General features: G+C 41.0%; 1 protein-coding gene across 8 annotated transcripts in view; it reads right to left on the minus strand.

Moving 5' to 3' along the window:
- Positions 1-22,770, minus strand: part of gtf2h2 (general transcription factor IIH, polypeptide 2) — a 69,268-nt gene that overhangs the window by 17,236 nt on the left and 29,262 nt on the right. For 4 of the 8 annotated variants that reach the window (XM_085908755.1, XM_085908756.1, XM_085908753.1 and 1 more), the window contains exons 8-14: positions 22,362-22,467; positions 22,187-22,277; positions 12,492-12,690; positions 7,347-7,410; positions 7,064-7,167; positions 6,509-6,611; positions 2,055-3,741 (exon numbers count right to left, since the gene is read on the minus strand). In XM_085908755.1, the coding sequence (XP_085764881.1) occupies positions 3,468-3,741; positions 6,509-6,611; positions 7,064-7,167; positions 7,347-7,410; positions 12,492-12,690; positions 22,187-22,277; positions 22,362-22,467 (941 nt within the window). In that variant the 3' untranslated portion in view covers positions 2,055-3,467. Of the gene's footprint in view, positions 1-1,984; positions 3,742-6,508; positions 6,612-7,063; positions 7,168-7,346; positions 7,411-12,491; positions 12,691-22,186; positions 22,278-22,361; positions 22,468-22,770 lie in introns of those variants that run through there. The other 4 variants (XM_085908759.1, XM_085908758.1, XM_085908757.1 and 1 more) reach the window with 3 other exon arrangements.

Raw genomic sequence — 22,770 nt, forward strand, 5'->3', positions numbered from 1 at the left:
CCCCAGCCCAGCATCAGTTGTGGAGTTAGTGTCGTGTTCCCTGTCGGGGAATGTTCCAGAGCCGTGAGGACAGACGCCCGCCACTGAGCCACTCTTGGAAGTGCCTGTGACAGCACTGAAGTCCCCAAGGACAATCAGGGTGTCCCCCTTTGGGACTGCATTCACCGCCGAGTTGATCTCAGCATAGAAGGCTTTCTATGTGGAGAGTTCATACACCCGACACCATACAAATGACACCATGCCCAACATGTGAGCGAGGCGGTCACATAATACGCTCCGAGACGGGCGTAACTTCCTTCACGTGCAAGACCACTGCCAAGGCCACCCCCTGGAGGTGCCGGCCATCGCTCCGGTCCGACCAGTAGTAGGTGTAACTACCCACTCTGGTATTGGCCGAACAAGGCCTCCTCACCTCAGAGAAGGCCGCCACCAAGATGTGCAACCTGCGGAGCTCTGCAGAGAAGCAAGGCACGGAGTCTTCCTAGAGCAAGAGCACGTTCCAAGCAGCTGCACAGATCGGACGCCTCAGGTTCAACCGAGGGCTTTGCGATCCTGTGTGCGACTCCTCAGCGCTGCTGCAACGCAACACCGCACCAGCCTTGCTGCTCCGAGGTTTCCCCCCAATCACAGGGATGAGAATGGCATATGTGAAAAAACACTGAAAAGTCTGGGTGGGGGCCGATGATTATATATATATATATATATATATATATATATATATATATATATATATATATATATATATATATATATATATACTGTATTTGTTGGACTAAAAGTCGCTCCGGAATATACGTCGCATCAGTCATAAAATGCACAATAAAGTGAAAAAGAACATATATGTTGCACCTGAGTATATGTTGCATTTTGAGGGTAATTTATTCGACAAAATCCAACCCCAAGAACAGACATGAACGAGCAACAACAGGCTAAACAATACAGTATGCTAACGTGACAAATAACATAAATAACACCTTTATCAAACCATCTGTGCCACTCCAACTCTTTAAATCCATTGATCGTCCTTTATGTAAACAATGCCGTGTGTGTCCGCTGACGTCGGACTTGTCGTCAGTTACAGTTCAAATTATTCCACACTGATTCATGCGGCGCTAGAGTTTGACGTCAGGGGCACTCCCTCGGAACGGGTTTGGAAATGGCTTTTGTTGTTTTGTTCCGGGAAATTTAAGGTATTGGTGGGGGTGCAAACCCCAGCCCCCTGCGCCGGGGTGGTTAACGGCCCAACTCTCTTTCCAGTCCTGAGGAACCGCCCCTAACCCACATTCATACAATACAATCACAAATCTGTGACCTCGTACATCGCAAAGTGCATTGATGATGTGACCCTCACTAAGTACGTCGTCACTCGGGTTAACTGGAAGCCATGGCTGACAGGGGCTGTCCTCGGGCTGCTGAGGGCCAGAGACAAAGCCTACAGGGCTGGGATGTAGCGGGCGTGAGATCAGCAAGGGCGAAGCTGTCCCGGAGCATCAAGGATGCGAAAAAGGCATTCTCTTCCAAGATTATTGCCCACTTCAAGGACAGCAGGGATGCTCGGGGCCTGTGGCGAGGCATTCAGACCATCATGGACTACAAGCCCGCTCCGCAGAGCTGTGCGGCCGACGTCCCTCTGCTCAACGAACTGAACCGCTTCTTTGCTCGCTTCGACGCTCAGAACGACACTTGCCCGTTGAAAAGCCCTCCAGACGAGCAGCCCCTGTGCCTCTCTGCCGTTAGCGTGAGGAGGGCGCTTGCTGCTATCAACACCCGTAAGGCGGCGGGCCCGGACAACATCCCGGGACGGGCGCTGAGGAGCTGATGGATGTCTTCACGGACATCTTTAACATTTCCCTGCAGCAGGCCATCGTCCCGTCATGCTTCAAGGCTGCCACCATCATACCTGTGCTGAAAAATCCTGCTCCTTCCTGCTTCAATGACTACCGCCCTGTGGCACTGACCCCCATCGTCATGAAGTGCTTTGAGAGGCTTGTCTTGGCGCACGTCAGATCTGTTCTTCCCCCCACCGTGGACCCCTTCCAGTTTGCCTTCCGACCCAATCGGTCCTCTGAGGATGCCATCTGCTCTGCCTTCCACTCTGCCCTCACCCACCTGGAGAACAGGGACTCATATGTGAGATTGCTGTTTGTGGACTTCAGTTCTGCATTCAACACAATTGTTCCACAGCGTCTCATTTGCAAGCTCGACAAACTGGGCCTCAGTACCTCCCTTTGCAACTGGCTACTGGACTTCCTCTGTCAGCGGCCTCAAGAAGTCCGTGTGGGCCACAATGTCTCCGGCAGCATCACGCTGAGCACGGGGGCCCCTCAAGGCTGCGTGCTTAGTCCGCTGCTCTTCACCCTGCTGACGCATGACTGCACTGCGACCTACAGCAGCAACCACGTGCTGAAATATGCAGACGACACGACTGTGGTGGGTCTGATCACCGGTGGCGACGGGACTCACTACAGATCGGAGGTCGACCTTTTGGCTGCGTGGTGCAGGGACAACAACCTTCTGCTGAACGTCAACATGACCAAGGAGATTATCATTGACTTCCGGAAGGGTCACACCCACCACCTGCCGCTGACCGTCGACAGTGCTGTGGTGGAGAGAGTGAGCAGCACCAGATTCCTGGGGGTGCACATCAGTGAGGACCTGTCCTGAACCACCAACGCTGTGTCGCTGGCGAAGAAAGCTCAGCGCCGCCTGTACTTTCTGCGGAAACTCAGGCGAGCAAGTGTTCCTCCCCCCATCATGACCACATTCTACCGTGGCACCGTTGAGAGCGTCCTCTCCAGTTGTATCGCTGTGTGGGGTGGTGGCTGCTCTGAGTAAAACATGAAGGCCCTGCAGCGCACAGTGAACACTGCAAGTAAAATCATTGGGGCTCCACTACGCTCCCTGATGGACGTTTACACCTCCCGTCTCACCCGCAAGGCGGCCGCGATTGTGTGTGATGTGAGTCACCCCGCACACTCTTTGTTTGAACTTCTGCCCTCTGGGAAGAGGTACAGATGCCTGCGCTCCCGCACCACCAGACTCAGAAACAGCTTCATACTCCAAGCTGTCAGGATCCTTAATTCCCTCCCCCCTCGGCTGCATGACGTCCTGTTCTTTTGCGCTATGATCTGGCTGTCTGCTATAAGCACGCTTGCTCCATTTTGCTGCTCTTATTTGTCCATTTGTTTTTTTATTGTTTATTTATTTGGGTTATTTGCTTATTACTTATTCGTTGCTCTTGTCTGTTCATTTTACTCTTTGTGCTATTTGATTGCAAGTGTTGTGTACTGTGTCTAGTCACTGTGGGACGGTGGGAAAGTCAAGTCAAGTCAAGTCAAGTTTATTTGTATAGCCCTAAATCACAAGCAGTCTCAAAGGGCTTCACATAGACAATCAATTGACAATAATTCTCAAAGCATCCCCTGATCTTAGGCTCCCAAAAGGGCAAGGAAAAACTCAAAAAACCCCTACAAGGGGAAAAATGAGAAACCTTGAGAAGGGACCACAGATGGAAGGATCCCCCTTTCAGGATCACCAGGCTGCAATGGATGCAAAGAGGGCACATAAAATACATCATATGGAAACCAAAAAGTGGATGCCCAGGCCAAAGCCAAGAGCTGTCGGAGGTGCCTTCGATTGTCCTGGCAGTGTCCTCCAGGAGGGTATTCCACTGCAGTTCCCTCATGGTGAATTGGTCCACGAGAATCTAGATAGCCATCGTCAGCATGGGTGTCACCTAACCTAAATTAAACGTAATTTCGATCTCTTTGTGTGTCTTAACATGTGAAGAAATTGACAATAAAGCGGACTTTGACTTTGATATACAAAAGTACATTTTACCAAATGTGTATATTTGAGAAATATGCAAGTTGTACAATAATAACAAGACAGTTCAATATACCGTAATTTTCTGACAATAAGTCACGGTTTTTGTCATAGTTTGGGTGGGGGGGCGACTTATACTCAGGAGCGACTTAAATGTGATTTTTTTCACAAATTTTCAAAATTCAAAAATCCGCGATGAAGTGAAACCGCAATAAACAAACCGCGATGTAGCAAGGGATTACTGTCATTTGAACTGCAAGTGACGTCACCGTGCCGCGCGGCGGTTGTTTACATAAAGGGCAAAGGATTCGATCACGGGATGACGAAGCTGACGAAGGGCCCCACGTACTACCGGCATCATTGTGACACGGAGGACGAAGAGTTTGAAGGATTCAATGATTTGGAGTGACACAGAAGGTTTGAAAAACTATTATGGCTTTTACGCACGCCCGGTCCTTCTCGACGGGATCTCTCTTTCACCTCCGTGGATGGAAGTCGGGGGCCGGCGCTCGGCCGGATGTTTGTCTGGGGACGGTGGATGGGGCTCGGACATGGCTTTTACGCACGCCCGGTCCTATTTATGGAGCTCTCTTCCACCTCCGTGGCTGGAAGTTTAGTAATTGTTGGCTCGTTGAACTCTTGTTTTGTTAAATAAAGAGCCGTTTACCAAACCCATGTCTTTCCTGGTACTTTGTTAACGCTACAATATAGTTATATACTAGATCTCTGCAGCGCACGCGCGGCGTTGTTGACATAAAGGACGAGGAATTTGATCGATGGATTTAATGATTTGAAGTGACACAGATGGTTTGATCATATTGTTGTCCTATGATAGTTATTTGAAATATACTTTATATATCATTATATGGGTCGGTGGAATAATTAGAAATGCAACTTACAACGGGTCTGACGTCAGCATATGCGGCGCATACGCGGCATTGTTTACATAAAGGACAATCGATGGATTTAATGAATTGGAGTGACACAGATGGTTTGATGAACGTGTTATTTATGTAATACTTGAATAACTGAATGTTACGTCAGGCCTGTTCTCAGCTCCTCGTTTCTCCAATCGGAAACTACTGAAGTCTAACAACATAGACGTTGCTACTCTAAATAAACTATATATCAACTATCACATAAATAACAAGTTTATCGAACCATCTGTGTCACTCCAAGTCATAGAATCTCCTGACTCCGGAAGTCAGTGAATGGAAGTCATTGTCAGTAAGGCTCCAATTATTCCACAAAAATGTGTGAATAATTACACATTTAATCGCTCCCGAGTATAAGCCTTGTCGTCAGCTTTTCATTATTTGTAATGGGAAAACATGATTCGAAATTCGAACCATTTACTTCTCGAACGTCCTGGAACGGATTGTGGTCGAAAACCGAGGCTCCACTGTATCTATAATCCCCCTCCCACTACTTTTCAGTGCTTTTTCACATTTGCTATTCTCATCCCTGTGTGTGTGTGTGTGTGTGTGTGTGTGTGTGTGTGTGTGTGTGTGTGTGTGTGTCTGTGTCTGTGTCTGTGTCAGACTAAAAAAAAAAAAAAATAAAATAAAAAAAAAAAAAAATAAAAAAAACATTTATCAGCGCTCAATTGATTCAGGTCAAGACGCTCAACCCGGTCACGTAACATGTTTCGCCAGTCGAGCTCACATAGCTAGCAAAAATAAGTACGAATTTAATTTGAATCTGTGCTTCTTGACACAGGTTAATTCAGGTCAAGATGCTCGTCCCGGTCACGTGACATGTTACTCCAGTCGAGCCCGCGAAGCTAGCAAAAATGAGTACGAAAAAGAAATGTTTGGAAAACGTTTTTGGAAAGAGGAAAAAGCCCAATGTGGAGACAGAAGAAGAGGCTACAACTTCCAAGAAAAAGAAAGCTGGATTAAAATCAAGGCAGGATATCCCGACCCACAAAAGCACTGAAAACCCTGCTTCCATTTCCAGCATTCTATTTTTGTGAAGCGGGATTTTCTCTGCGGTTACAGCGACCAAAACAAAGCTACGGAGCAGATACTTATTGCTGAGTTTTACTTGTATGCGGTTTGTACTTGTTTTTATGCCAGTCATATCATTTTATTTCATTGTATATATCTATTTATAATGAATGTATTCATTTATTTATATATTTATATAACGGCCGGTCTGTGAAACGATTGTCTGACATGTAACCTTTCCGTGGCACAAAAAAGGTTGGGAGCCGCTGCTTTAGAGCGCATCCCAGCACTCCTATTTTGATTCACACTGAACAATCAAACAGTACCAGACAAAGCCTCTGTGTTGGACTTGGGAACAGCTCAGTGGCCTAGTAGTAGAGTGTCCGCCCTGAGACTGGAAGGTTGTGGGTTCAAACCCCGGCCGGGTCATACCTAAGACTATAAAAATGGAACCCATTGCCTCCCTGCTTGGGACTCAGCATTAAGGGTTGGAATTGGGGGGTTAGATCACCAAATGATTCCCGCACGCGGCATCGCTGCTGCTCACTGCTCCCCTCTCCTCCAGGGGATGGATCAAAATCACATGGGGATGGGTTAAATGCAGAGGACAAATTTCACCACACCCAGATGTGTGTGTGACGATGATCATTGGGACTTAACAACATACACAGCTTCTCAAAGAGGGTGAATAGAAATACCGGTATTAACTGTGGCAATAACATTTGGTAACTAACCTTTTCTCTGGGGTGTTTTCGACTGGTGTTTCAATGAAGACATGTAGAGGAAAGAGGTGGTGAAAGGATCTGGCGAGGTGTGGGGCTGACACAAGAGTCAAACCTTGGAGACAAAATAAAATATTGTGCTTCTTTAAAGCCTAAAGATATTTAAAGCAATATACAAGTGGCTATAGTGGAATCATTCAAGTCAAACCCCCTAAAATTGTTTGGAATTTTACCCAGTAGCAAGTCCATGACCAAACTGGGTGCAAGCGCAACAGTCTTGTTTTTCTGATGACTACCACAAAGGTTACTAGTGATGGCAATAAAGGAAGCAGTTATGATAAACATCAAAGGCAGCATGTGTCCCAATGCTGCCTGCCAACGGACATATAACAAGCCGTTCTTATCACTGGAAATACCATTTTATTTTTACTTTGGACATTGGACACTGCAATTTTGTAATGCAAAAGCAGCATGCAGCCTTACCATTAACATTAGCATTCTTGCTGTGTCGTCATTATAAAACTGAAATCATGCAACCTAATAACACATAGCTTCAACCAGACATACCACAGACTTTACATTCCACTGGAAGCTCCAAGTACTTCGCATGGCACTGCGGACACAAATACCCTCCCAAGGAGAGACCTGGATCATTGGTGCCATCTAACAGACTATAAGACAAACAACTGACATTACAAGATTTTAAATTCTGGTGAAAAGGTACGTTAACTACACAAAGGCAGACCCTGAATTAGAACATAGCTATAGTTTTGGGGGCAATAAATGAATGTTTTTTGATGGGTACAGTACATGCTCTCTTGTATCATCTTGTTTCAAGTGATTTACTTACGCCATGCTGAAAGAGGGTTTGCCGTTCTGATCAGTCGAAGAGCTAAAGGTATGCTGGGGGAACCCTGATTAAAAAGGAAAAAAATTAAATGAAAATGTTCATCAAGAGAAAAAAATTAGGTTAGTGGAAGCCAAACTGAGGACAAATTTGATTAAATTATGACTTCTCGTTTACTAAATATGTCCTAATAAATGAGAGATATGAGCTTCACATCATATCAAATGATTTGTGTTTGTCCTTGTCCTTTTTTGAAATGTTGGCACTTGTTTTATTCTTGCACTCGTATGCGCTGCTGTGACAAGTGAATTTCCCCGCTGTGGGATGAATAAAAGTTCAATCAATCAATCAAGTACCCAATGTGGTCCCCTGGCCAGGATTTTAAACAACTGGCTTGGGGCCTGAGGAAGTACAGTACTCTTTGCCCTTTTTTGCACAAAGCGTCCACATGCGCAGACCAGTCAAGTTTGTCATCCAGCAACACTCCAAGATATTTACAGGTCTGCACTATCTCCACACAGTCTCCATTGATAGTCACTGGCTCAGGACAAGGCCTGGGCCTCCTGAAGTCCACCACTATTTTCCTGGACTTGGCGGTGTTTAGGTACAGGTGGTTGGGGCCACTGTCACATCGAATAAAAGATTCAGAGATCATTCAGACAAAATATCCACTAGTTGCCCTCCAGACCTGCAGGGGACAGAGAAAAAACAGTCACATCACTATTCACCAAACCTCCTGTCAGATGCCAGGGAACGGCCATATTGCCTACAGACCAGGATAAGAGGTGGGTAACAAAGAAGGGAAGGCCTGTTCGTGAAAGAAAGCAAACTTAAACAGAGAATGCAAAGAAAAGAAACCCAAAGAGACTCCTCAGTTCCTGGTCACAACTGGTTATCAACCTAACTAATCACCCTCCCATTAATTGTGCAATAAACTGCAAAAAGAAAAAGAGGAAGATCTGAGTTGTTTTTGCATTCTAAAGACCAAGGCCCTTTTTCAAGTTTGGGCAAAGAACTAGGGAAAATCAGGACAATTTAACAGTTGATAACCAGCGTGGCAGCAAAGACAAAGGCTAAACAGCCTTGAGTCATCACAGTCAACACAAAGAACAACTGCTAGTATGCCGGAAGATCCCAGTGGCACAACAATCAAACAGCTGAAGCAGCTAAAATTGCTTTCTCCAAGCAGGCCAACTTCCTAAACAGAGCTGTTGGACACCTGACAAGGTCAGAATTGTAAAAGGAATTCAAAGTTCTCAGTTCACTTGCACGGGATGTTAACAGTACCAATGACAGCTATGAACTCGGCCTACTGGCTGAACTGATAGAAGTGACATTGGATAAGCAGAACCAGATGGACCTGGCAAAGACCATAGAGGACCGCAACATCTGACTGAACAAAGTTAGGTAAACAGTGCAGTCCAACCTCTGGTCCAGGTATGGGGAAAGGGAGATAATGTTTGCAATTGAGGAGGCAGAATCAGCTTGCGAATGGGCTCATGTGATTCCTGTATCCATCCAGAAGTTTGAGAATGACACTGCCATTGTTGGCTGTATTAGAAGTGGACGCGAGGAGGAGTCAAGGGGCCTGGTCCGGTGCTTCGGCGATGATGTGGCTCAAGCCACCTGCACCTAAACAGCGCCAAGTCCAGGGAAATGGTGGTGGACTGTTTTAATGTGTACAGAAAATACTGTAAACACATTGAATATAAATACTTGAAATTCCCTGTGTGTGTTTTCAGAACTAGGATTAAAGGATTACAGTGATTGCTCGCTACTTCACGGTTCGTTTCTCGCAAAGTGCGTCGCGGATATTTTCCAGCCAAAACAAAAGTTGTTAGAACAAAAGTTCTAAAAACATATTTACAGTATTGTACCTTGGTATAAAGTTACTTTGCTATAAAAAGAAGTTGTTATATTACAGTGGAGCCTCGGTTTTCGAACGTCCCGGTTCTCGAACAATTCGGTATTCGAACAAAAAATGTGAGATTTATTTGCTTCGGATGTTGGACGAAATTCGGTCGTCGAACCTCACGAGATGAGCCGAGAGGACCCGCATGCCAACTGACTCCATTCGTTATTACATTCTCGCTACTCTGAGGATTGCATCAACTCTAAACATGCCTCCAAATGAAGCAAGTCATTAAAGCCATCCTAAAACATAAAGACGCTCCTAAACCAATGCGAGAGTGAGCGCCTGGCGCGCGCTTGCGCGATCTGACCAAATTAAGCTCCCTGCGCACTGAGGTCTACTTAAATTTTGGAAAGTCCATTAGGACTATAAAAATATTTTCAAAATTTTAGCGACCACTGTCACAATAATCCGACCAGCGCAGTGCAGTTGCGCGGTCGGTGACGCGCTACGGTTGCGCGTTCGGCGGTGCGCTGCAGTTGCGCGATCGGACAAAATTAAACTTCCTGCGCACTGAGGTCCACTTAAATTTTGGAAAGTACATCAGGACTTTAAAACGATTTTCTAAATTTCAGCGGCCGCTCTGTCAATATAATGCGACCAGCGCGGTGCAGTTGCGTGGTCAGCGACGCGCTACGGTTGCGCGTTCGGCGGTGCGCTGCAGTTGCGCGATTGGACAAAAATGCACAAATGAAAAAATGATTTTTTTTTGCTTGGCACGGATTACATTTTTTTCCATTATTTGGAATGGGAAAACATGATTCGGAATTCGAATGATTCCCTTCTAGAACAGCTTTCTAGAATGGATTGTGTTCGAAAACCGAGGCTCCACTGTAAAAGACTTCGGAAAACATATTTACAGTATTGTAACTTGATATAAAAAGTTGTTCTAATAATAGAGTCCTAAAATCATATTTACAGTATGTATACTGTAACTACATCTACAAAATGCGCATAGTGCTGCTATGGTAACTTGGGACCACTAGAGGTCACTGTTTAACCAAGGTTAACAACAGAACGTCACATCTACATGTTACACACAGCCCCACACACGTATTATATTTTCAATATTTAATCGATATTTTCTGTATGTTATTTATACTATTAATGCATTATTTACATGTTTGAAACTATTATTTAATGGTCTACTAATAACATATGCACTTAAATGGTTTCATATACATTTACTGACACACAAAAAATTTACAGATGAGAGCGTGACCCTACTTCGCGGATTTCACTGATCATGGGATGGTTTTGGAACCAATTTTCCGCAATAAACGAAGAATTACTGTGCTTCAACCGAACCGCTTAGCCTCACGAGGGTTGTGGACGTGCTGGAACCTATCACAGCAGGGGTCTTTGGGCGGTAGGCAGGGTACACCCTGAACTGGTCACCAACCAACCACAGGGTAAAACATTCACACTCACAATAACACCTACAGACAATTTGGAGTGGTCAATTGGCCTACCGTGCATGTTTTTGGAATGTGGGAGGAAATCGAAGTACCCATGCAGGCAATGTGAGAAAATGCAAACTCCACTCTGACCTATGAGGTGAACGCGCTAACCAGTGCACCAACATGCCGTCCCTACTAACAATTATATCCATCCATCTTCTTCCGCTTATCCGGGGTTGGGTCGCGGGGGAAGCAGCTTTAGAAGGGACTCCCAGAGTTCCCTCTCCCCAGCCACTTCATCCAGCTCATCCCGGGGGGTCCCAAGGCGTTCCCAGACCAGCTGAGAGACATAGTCTCTCCAGTGCGTCCTGGGTCGTACACAGGTTCTCCTACCGATGGGACATGCCCGGAACACCTCCCCAGGGAGGCGTCCAGGAGGTATCCTGATAAGATGCCCGAGCCACCTCATCTGGCTCCTCTCAACGTGGAGGAGCAGCGGCTCTACTCCGAGTGTCTCCCGGATGACCGAGCTTCTCACCTTATCTCGAAGGGAGAGCCCGGACAACCTGCAGAGGAAAGTCATTTCGTCCGCTTGTATCCTGGATCTCGTTCTTTCAGTCACGAACCATAGCTCGTGACCATAGGTGAGGGTAGGAGCATAGATCGACGGGAAAATTGAGAGTTTTGGCTTTAGGCTCAGCTCTCTCTCTCTCGGTACAGAGTCTGCATTACTGCCGATGCTGCACCGGTCCGTCTGTCGATCTCGCGCTCCATCCTGCCCTCACTCGTGAACAAGACCCCAAGATACTTGAACTCCTCCACTTGGCGCAGGAGCTCATCTCCGATCCTACAATTATAACTATTGCAAATGTATATACCGTAATTTTCGGACTATAAGTCGCTCCGGAGTATAAGTCGCACCAGCCATAAAATGCACAATCAAGTGAAAAAAACATATATAAGTCACACTGGAGTATAAGTCGCACTTTTGGGGCAAATTTATTTAAAAAAAAAAGGGAAACCACGATGTAGCAAAGGATTGCTGTAATTTGAATTTCAAGTGACGTCAGCAGCGCGGCGGTTGTTTACATAAAGATTCGATCACCGGATGACGAAGATGACAAAGGGCCCCACCTCTAAATGTTACGTCAGGCCCGTTCTCAACTCTTCATTTGTGTTTATGTCACGTTACCGTACCAATCATTTAGTCTGTTGTTGCTCGTTCATCTGTTCTTGGTGTTGGATTTTGTCGAATAAATTTCCCCCAAAATGCGAAAAGAGCGACTTATATGTTTTTTTTCACATTATTGTGCATTTTAAGGCTAATGCGACCTATATTTCCGGAGCGACTTCTAGTCCAAGAATACGGTACATATAATGCCGTTTTGTTTCGTTTCGTTTCGTTTTTGAATTGGACCGGTGAGCATTGCTCTTTCATTGTGGAAACGTTTATTAAGAACGAATCTGTAATTGCAACACGAGTGTTCTGTTTGCACTTCAAACTTGGTAGACATGATCCCGTACCTGCTCCAAACACGATCTTATTATGGATTACTAACTTCACAGCCAGTGGATCAGTATTGAAACAAAATCAACCGGCTGACCTCGCACCTCCAGAACTCCAGAAAATGTCGCAGTGGTAAGACTAAAATAACTTTTATTTTATTATTTTCAAATAATTTCATTATTTAAAAAAAACGTTTATGTTTCTTTAATTTATTTGCATTTTATTAAACCGACAAACGTGTCTGCTCATTTTGCCGGACCCTGTACATATTCTCATTTGCACCAGAGACAAGACAGAAAATGAACAAAGATAAACATCAGTATACGAACCCATACGTATTAATGAGCATTCAGATGAGGAGCTGGCAGGGGGAGGCTTCACATGCAGCGTCAGTAGCAGCTCTTTGAAATGGCTCTCATCAAGGATGACATGGTATGACCCACCAGTTTCCCTCGTCAATATAGTACACACCCGAACTTCAGCAGACAGGCCAATAACAGACACTCGAACCTTCAGTGATTTCATGGTCTGACAATGGCAAGAAACAGCAATGGGGAAAAAAACACAATTACAAATGATGGCATCGGAAAATTTAAATAAAAAAATCATATATTAATCCAGACATGCTAGGTGGACTATTTCACATGGGATATCAGTTTATTTTTAGAACTAATCAGCTACAATCAAGAGGAGTTATTTATATTTGACTATATTCTTGCTGCACTTCTTGTGAATTTCTCCTCACATTTTGCAAAGACCATTCCATACTTCTGCAAATGACGACGGCTGCATTGCATCACATGACAGACACACATGACAGACGCACATGACATGACGCACACACGTGAGAAATTGTCACAGCCGAATTATCTCTCGTGAATGGTCTCGTTTAGTACAGGGGTGTCAAACCCATTAGTGTTGCGGGCCACATTGTAGTTAGAGTTTCCCTTGGAGGGCCGTTATGACAGTCAACGGCTTCTATATACCGTATTTTTTGGACTATAAGACGCGTATTTTTTCATAGTTTGGGTGGGTTCAGTAGTTTCCGATTGTCTAGCAAGGCCGTGAAGGAAGCGGGGGGGGGGCATAGGAAGCGCGATCCAGGGCACTTGCTAATAGCACTGTGTTGTCTCATATGTCCAGCTCTTGTTTTGTGAAATAAAGAGTCGGTTACCAACCCCACGTCTTGCCTGGTACTTTGGTAACTTTCTGACTAAAGGTCGCTCCGGAATATACATCGCATTAGCCATAAAATGCACAATAAAGTGAAAAAAAAATACAGTATTTTTCCGACTATAAGTTGCGTTTTTTTTCTTAGTTTGGGTGGGGGGGGGGCGACTAATACTTAGGAGCGACTTATATGTGAATTTTTTCCCAAATTTTCAAAATGAAAAAAAAAAAGGAAACCGCGATAAATGAACTACGATGTAGCAAGGGATTGCTGTAATTTGAATTTCAAGTGAGGTCAGTGGCACGACGGTTGTTTACATAAAGATTCGATCACGGGATGACAAAGGGCCCCACGGGCATCATTAGCGGCTTTGTTTGTAAGTGACACGGAGGACAAAGTTTGAATGATTTAATGATTTGGAGAGACACACAAGGTTTGAAAAACTATTATGGGTTTTATGCACGCCCGGTCCTTCTCGATGGGAGCTCTCTTTCACCTCCGTGAATGGAAGTCGGGGGTCGGCGCTCGGCCGGGTGGCTGTCCGGGGACAGTGGATGGGGCTCGGACATGGCTTTTACACACGCCCGGTCATACTCTACGAAGCTTTCTTTCACCTCCGTGGCTGGAAGTTCAGTAGTTTTTGGCTCGTTGGACTCTTGTTTTGTTAAATAAAGAGCCGTTTACCAAACCCACGTCGTTCCTGGTACTTTGTTAACGCTACAATATAGTTATATACTAGATCTCTGCAGCGCACGCACAGCGTTGTTGACATAAAGAACGAGGAATTTGATCGATGGATTTAATGAATTGGAGTGACACAGAGGGTTTGATAAACGTGTTAATTATGTAATACTTACTTGAATAACTCTGAATTTTACGTCAGGCCCGTTCTCAGCTCCTTGTTTGTGTATATGTCACGTTAGCACACCTTATCGTTTAGCCTGTTGTTGCTGGTTCATGTCTGTTTTTGGTGTTGGATTTTGACAAATAAATTTGCCCCAAAAGTGTGACATATTCCGGTGCGAGTTATATATGTTTTTCTCACTTTATTGAGGATTTTATGGCTGGTGCAACTTATACTCCGGAGCGACTTATAGGCCGAAAATTACGGTACACAGAGTTTTGAAATGACCCACTTTCTGAAATACCCTTCTGGTCTGGATGGTGTAGCATCTCTCTGTGTGAGAAAGTTGCCTTTATATTTAATCATGGACAAGCTTTAATTAGGTGATAGCTGTTCAGATAATGAGTGATATTTCCAGAGTCGGGCCATCTTCAAAATTACATAACAGCAAAACAGAAAAATATGGACACAAAACAAGGCAAGTCCTGATCAAATGAGAAAGCCTGACTGTTTTTTTTTTTGCAACGCAATATTCACACAGGTTGGTGAGGGCTTGTCTTCCAAAACACAAACACTCGCTTTGAAATTGCTTCAAGCACACTTGGCTTTGCATATCATATTTACATGTTATATTTGGGAGAAAAGGCATTGTGTTTGTCAAGCAGCTGATAAATGACGCCTAACAGACTGAATGGAGTCAGCTACACGTCTCACTCCAACTGTCTTCACCTGCATCAACCAAAACATGTGAATGAACCTGATTGGTGTTGTAGCCAAAGTGACCACGTGACGTCACAAGAAAGTCAACTATTGGCCAATTTGTTTTAAAAAGTATGAACTGGAAAAATCTAATGGATACCAATAAAGCAATTTCTTTATCAAATACATGGACAAATACATATACAAGGTTATGCCAACCTTGAGGAAGTTTGATTCCAACTTGCAAGCAAAGCGGAACATGCTAAACGAAATTGTCTCGATTCTAATCAGTCATATTCAATCTTTACTGAAGGGTGTGGTTACAATTTCAAAGATAGTATATTTTCAACGGTATAACTAGAATTTGCAATTCCTGAAAAAATTGCGTGTGAAGGTGAAGAAGTTGAATAAATACTCGGGGAATGCTGCAGAATGATGTAGAAACGAGTTGAATCGGTTGAAAATGTAGAAATTAGAAGGGGAAAAGGAAATTTAGGAAAATTTGGTGTGAATTTCAAAATTGAAAATGTGGAATTTTTGGTATGCGGGAAGTTGAGGAATAGGTAGGAAAATGATGAACAGTTGAAAGTTGGAACGGGTTGAATCGGTTGAAAAATGTAGAAATGAGAGTTGAAAAACGAAATTTGGGAGAATATGGCGTGAATTTCGAAATTGAAAATTTGGAATTGTTGGTAACTTGAAAGTTGTGGAATAGGTAGGCAAAAGATGAACAGTTGAAAGTTGGAACGGGTTGAATCGATTAAAAATTTTAGAAGTTAGAGCAAATGTTAAATCCCCTTTGAGAATGAATGGGAATTAAAAAAAAAAATTGTGGCATGTTTTGGAATTTGGAACAAAACGAAATATACGGCTTCAAAAGTTTCACTTTCGGAGTTAAATGTTGAAACGGGTTGAATCGGACAAAAATTGCAAAAGTTAGCGAAAATGTAGCTATTTAGGGAATTTTGTGTTGAAATAAGGTCACTTCCGGCTTGATTTGGGTTACGTTTATTTTGGGTCACTTCCGGTTTACCAGGGGTCACTTCCGGTTTGCCTGAGGTAAATTCTGGTCTATTTGGGGTCACTTCCGGTTTGCCTAGGTCACTTCCGGTTCATTTGGGGTCACTTCCGGTTTGCCTGAGGTCACTTCCCGTCTATATAGGGTCACTTCCAGTTTGCCTGAGGTTGCTTCCGGTTCTTTTGGGGTCACTTCCGGGTTACCTGGGGTCACTTCTGGTCCGTTCAGGGTTCATTGCGGTCACTTCAGGGTCAATCCAAGATGGCCGCCACACTGGAAGTGGGGGTCAAGGGTTGAATTGTGGAAGCATAGTGGAAGTGGGGTTGAAGGGGCTGAATATGGTAAGCATAAGTTGAACAAAGTGAATAAAATTGGAATGGGTTGAATCGGTTGAAGAATGTAGAAATTAGAGTGGAAAAAGGAAATTTGGTGGAATTTCAAATTTGAAAAATGTGGAATTTTTGCTAAGTGGGAAGGTGTGGAATAGTTAGGAAAAAGATGAACAGTTGAAAGTTGGAACGAGTTGAATCGGTTGAAGTATGTAGAAATTAGAGTAGAAAAACGAAATTTTGCAGAATTTAGTTGAATTTCAAATTTGAAAAATGTGAAATTTTTGTTAAGTGGCAAGGTGTGGAATAGGTAGGCAAAAGATGAACAGTTGAAAGTTGGAACGGGTTGAATCGGTTGAAGTATGTAGAAATTAGAAGTGAAAAAGAAAATTTTGTGAAATTTTGTGCAAATTTTAAATGTGAAAACGTGAAATTTTTCAATTTGCCAAGTTTGGGAATGTCCCCAATGTGATTTGAATGTGTTGAATTATGTGAATTTCAAACTGGAACAGCGTAAATGTGAAATGTTGAATCTGCCATTAAGAATGAAATTGCCGAAAATTTGTGAATTTTGTGAAAACGGAACATTTTTGGAATCCCAAAAAATTTAGGCAGTCGTGTCATTAATATTTGGAATAAATGAAAAGTGGAACGGAGTGAATCGGTTGAAGTATGTGGAAGTAGTTAAGGGACAAAAAAGTGGGCAGAATAAGTTAAATAATAACTAGAATTGGCAATTTCTGGTGAAATTGCGTGTGAAGGCGAAGGCACTTCCCACTATTGTGGGACTCGAAATAATGATTAAATGAAATAAAAATGGTAAATTAATAATGATGATAAAATAAAATAAAAATGGTAAATTAATGATGATGATGAAAATAATTATTAAAGTGATGTGTTAAAATGGAATGAATGAAAAAAAACTAATGGCCAAATGTGATTCGAACTCACTCACGAACAGCGCTCGTGTTGAAAGCGCCATTCTCTTCTTACTGAGCTAAACAGTGACTTAGTGTTGCTGTGGTGGTATGATGCTATTAAACAAGAAATAAAAATGGTAAATTCCGTTTGGTAAAATGATGTTTTTAAATTAAAATTAAATGAATAAATAAATGAATGAATAAAAAATAAAAAAATAAATGAGTTAAGGAAAGAAATCATGATAAAAGTTGTCAGATGTCAAAATTCGAACTCACTCGTGAACGTCGCTCGTGTTGAATGCGCCATTAAGAATGAATGGGGGATTTTAAGGCACAAATTTGCTAATTATGCAAAAACGGTAAATGTTATGAACAAATAAAATACTAGCAATCATGCCGTGAATTTTTGGAACGTGTGAAAGTTGGAATGGGGTGAATCGGTTAAAGCATGTGGGAGTAGTTAGATGTCAAAAAAGTGGGAGGAATAAAGTAGGATAATAATAACTAGAATTGGCAATTTCTGGAGAAATTGCGTGTGAAGGCGAAGGCACTTCACACTATTGTGGGACTCGAAATGATGATTAAATAAAATAAAAATGGTAAATTAATGATGATGATAAAAATAATTATTAAAGCTATGTGTTAAAATTGAATGAAGGAAAAAAAAATATTGGTCACGCGGGATTCGAACTCGCACGGGAACAGCGCTCGTGCTCCAAATTCCAGTCTCTTCTTACTGAGCTAATCAGCGACTTAGTGTAACTGTGGTGGAATGATGATATTAAACAAGAAATAAAAATGGTGAATGCCGTTAAAACGGTAAAATGATGTTTTTAACTTAAAATTAAATGAATAACTAAATGAATGATGAAAATAATTATTAAAATGTGTTAAAATTGAATGAATGAAAAATTAATGAATAAAAAAATTATGGCCAAGCGGGATTCGAACTCGCTCGCGGACGTGGCTCGTGTTCATAGGACCATTGTCTTCTTACTGAGCTAAACAGCGGCTTAGTGTTTAATGTGGTGGAATGTTGCTATTAATCAAGAAATTAAAATGGTGAACGTTAAAATGGTAAAATGATGTTTTTAACTTTAAATTAAATGAATAACTAAATGAAAAATAAAAACGGTAAATTAATGATGATGATGAAAGTAATTATTAAAGTGATGTGTTAAAATTGAATGAATGAAAAAAAAATTATGGCCAAGCAGGATTCGAACTCGCTCGCGGACGTGGCTCGTATTTAGGGACCATTGTTTTCTCACTGAGCTAAACAGCGACTGTGTTTTTTGTGGTGGAATGTTGCTATTAATCAAGAAATTAAAATGGTGAACGTTAAAACGGTAAAATGATGTTTTTAACTTAAAATTAAATGAATAACTAAATCAATGAATGAAAAATAAATAAATAAAAAATAAAAGAGTTAAATAAATGAGTTAAGGAAAGAAATCATGAAAAAAGTTGTCAGATGTCAAAATTTGAACTCACTCCTGAACGTCGCTCGTGTCTAATGCGCCATTAAGAATGAATGGGGGATTTTAAGGCACAAATTTGCTAATTATGCAAAAACGGTAAATGTTATGAACAAATAAAATACTAGCAGTCATGCCGTGAATTTTTGGAACGTGTGAAAGTTGGAATGGAGTGAATCGGTTAAAGCATGTGGGAGTAGTTAGGTGTCAAAAAAGTGGGAGGAATAAATTGTTTAATAATAATAAGAAGAAAAATAAAGTAGAATAACAATAGTGTGAAGGCCTTCGCCTTCACACTAATAACTAGAATTGGCAATTTCTGGAGAAATTGCGTGTGAAGGCGAAGGCACTTCACACTATTGTGGGACTCGAAATGATGATTAAATGACAAAAAAATGGTAAATTGATGATGATTAAATAAAATAAAAACGGTAAATTAATGATGATGATGAAAATAATTATTAAAGTGATGTGTTAAAATTGAATGAATGAAAAAAAAATATTGGTCAAGCGGGATTCGAACTCGCACGGGAACAGCGCTCGTGCTCCAAATTGCAGTCTCTTCTTACTGAGCTAAACAGCGGCTAAGTGTTGCTGTGGTGGAATGATGATATTAAACAAGAAATAAAAATGGTACATGCCGTTAAAACGGTAAAATGATGTTTTTTACTTAAAATTAAATGAATAACTAAATGAATGATGAAAATAATTATTAAAATGTGTTAAAATTGAATGAATGAAAAATTAATGAAAAAAAAATTATCACCAACCGGGATCGAACTCACTCGTGGAAGTGGCTTGTGTTCCAAACATCATTGTATTCTTACTGAGCTAAACAGCGACATAGTGTTAGTGCGGTGGAATGATGGTATTAAACGAGAAATAAAAACGGTGAATGCCGTTAAAACGGTAAAATGATGTTTTTAACTTAAAATTAAATGAATAACTAAATCAATGAATCAAAAATAAATAAATAAAAAATAAAAGAGTTAAATAAATGAGTTAAGGAAAGAAATCATGAAAAAAGTTGTCAGATGTCAAAATTCGAACTTGAACGTCGCTCGTGTCTAATGCGCCATTAAGAATGAATGGGGGATTTTAAGGCACAAATTTGCTAATTATGCAAAAACGGTAAATGTTATGAACAAATAAAATACTAGCAATCATGCCGTGAATTTTTTAGAACGTGTGAAAGTTGGAATGGAGTGAATCGGTTAAAGCATGTGGGAGTAGTTAGGTGTCAAAAAAGTGGGAGGAATAAAGTAGGATAATAATAATAAGAAGAAGAAGAAGAAAAACAATAGTGTGAAGGCCTTCGCCTTCACACTAATAAAGTAGAATAACAATAGTGTGAAGGCCTTCGCCTTCACACTAATAAGAAGAAAAATAAAGTTGAATTGGTTGAAAAATGTAGAAAGAGTGGAAAAAGGAAATTTTGGAAAATTTGTTTGAATTTCAAATTTGAAAATGTGGAATTTATGGTAAGTGTGAATTTGGGGAATAGGGAGGAAGAATATGAAGATTTGAGTTGGAATGGGTTGAACCTGTTGAAAAATGTAGAAATTAGAGTCGAAAAAGGAAATTTTGAAAAATTTGGTTGAATTTCAAATTTGAAAAATGTGAAATTTTTGCTAAATGGGAAGGTGTGGAATAGGTAGGCAAAAGATGAACAGTTGAAAGTTGGAACGAGTTGAATCGGTTAAAGTATGTAGAAATTAGAAGTGAAAAACGAAATTTTGTGAAATTTTGCGAAATTTTGTGAAAATTTGAAACGTGAAAACGTGAAATTTTTTAATTTGGCAAGTTTGGGAATGTCCCCAATGTGATTTGAATGTGTTGAATTATGTGAATTTTAAACTGGAACAACGTAAATGTGAAATGTTGAATCTGCCATGAAAAAATGAATGGGGCAAAAATTGCCGGAAATTTGTGAGTTTTTTGAATGAAAAAAATGTAAGCAGTCGATTTCTGAATATTTGGAATAAGTGAAAAGTGGAACGGAGTGAATCGGTTGAAGTATGTGGAAGTAGTTAAGGGACAAAAAAATGGGCACAACAAAAAAGTACAATAACAATAGTGTGAAGGTCTTCACCTTCACACTAACTCGAATTTGCAATTTCTGGAGAAATTGCGTGTGAAGGCGAAGACACTTCACACTATTGTGGGACCCTCACGACGTTGAGGGTGGAAGTCTGATGCTTACCTACTGAGCTAAACAGTGACTTACCATTGATGCGGTGGAATGATGCTAAATGATGAGAAATAAAATGATTAAATGAGAAATAAAAATGGTAAATTAATTATGATGATGATGTTGAATAAAATAAATGATTAAAATGATGTATTAAAATGAAATAAATAAATGAATAAAAAATAACGGTCAATGTGAGATTCAAACCCACTCGAGAAAATGGCTCAAACTCACGACATTGAGGGCGGAAGTCTGATGCTGTACCTACTGAGCTAAACAGTGACTTACTATTGATGCGGTGGAATGATGCTAAATGATGAGAAATAAAATGATTAATTATTATGTAAATTAATTATGAGGATGTTGAATAAAATAAATGATTAAAATGATGTGTTAAAATGAAATAAATGAATGAATAAAAAATAACGGCCAATGTGAGATTCGAACCCACTCGGGAAAATGGCTCGTGTTGAATGTGCCATTAAGAATGAATGGGGGATTTTAACGAACAAATTTGTTAATTACGCAAAAACGGTAAATGTTATGAACAAAAAAAAAAATAGAAGCAAACATGCCGTGAATTTTTGGAACATGTGAAAGTTGGAATGGGGTGAATCAGTTAAAGCATGTGGGAGTAGTTAAGTGTCAAAAGAGTTCGTGGAATAAGTTTTTTAATAAGAAGGAAAAAAAAAACTAGAATTTGCAATTTCTGGAGAAATTGCGTGTGAAGGCGAAGACACTTCACACTATTGTTATTCTACTTTTTACGTAAAATGAAAAAAGATAGAAACATTTAAAATGGTGAATTAATGATGAAAAATTATGAATAAATTAAATGGGTAAAATGATGTGTTAAAATGAAAAACGGGAAAAATGAGTTTGGGAAAAAAAATGATGTTAAATAAAGGAGAGATGAAAATGGTAAATTAACGATGATAAATGATGTTGAATAAAATAAATTGGTAAAAATGTTAAAATTAAAAGCGGGCAAATTGAGTTTGGGTAAAAAATTATGTTAAATGATGTTGAATAATATAAATGAATGAATAAAAAATGATGAAGTTGCCTCGTTAATAAAATTATGATAAAGATGAATTAGGGAAAAAAGTCATGATAAAAGTGGTATTGAGACCCGAACCCACGACGTTGAGGTTGGAAGTCTGATGCTCTACCTGAGCTAACCAGTGTCTTGACTCGCTGGAATTTGCTTAATGAAGGGCAAAATGGTAGAAGCGCGGTAATGTGTAATAAGACGGCCAATGTAAATGGTAAATTAATGATGACAAATGATGTTGAATAAAATACCTTTAAAAAAACTTTAACACTGGCAAATTTGCAGTGTAGAAATGAGTAAATGATACAGTATGATATCACCTGAATCATCTCATAGATGTTGGCTGGGTCACATGTGGTGAGGCTGCTGAGGATGATCAAAATCTCTCGGCTTGTGTGTCCAGGCATGTGTCTTCACATATTAAAACAAAAGAGCTAACTTATAAATTACGTTACAAGAAAAGCTCAGTCAAATACACACAGTCGGGCGACCTACTTCAGCGTTTGTAAGGCCAAATTCAGGGAATTGTACAAGGACGGTTCTCCTACACACACAGTGTCCACTTCTTTCTTCAAAACAGCAATATGTTTCTTTGGGTTCCCTGTTTGTCAATCAAAGACATAAATTATGGCAAGACATAATCCATCAAGATCTGTTTTGTCTTGAGACCTTGTCTTTTTATTTTTCTAAGTAATAGGACAGTTAACCCGAAGAATAAATGGATTGCTTTCGCATGGCATAATGTTTATTTCTTCTCAAATATTGGCACTGCTTTTTTATTTTCAGATACTACAGCAACAGGACAGGTTTGTTGATTTACAAATGCTTTGGGTATTTGTGTTAATTCCTTTTGGGACATTGGGCCCCAATAGAAAAGCAGAAGAGACGAAGCAATCGAACAGAT

This window comes from Syngnathus leptorhynchus, chromosome 4, assembly GCF_054491065.1.
Source record: "Syngnathus leptorhynchus isolate UIUO chromosome 4, UIUO_Slep, whole genome shotgun sequence".
Classification (NCBI taxonomy): domain Eukaryota; kingdom Metazoa; phylum Chordata; class Actinopteri; order Syngnathiformes; family Syngnathidae; genus Syngnathus; species Syngnathus leptorhynchus.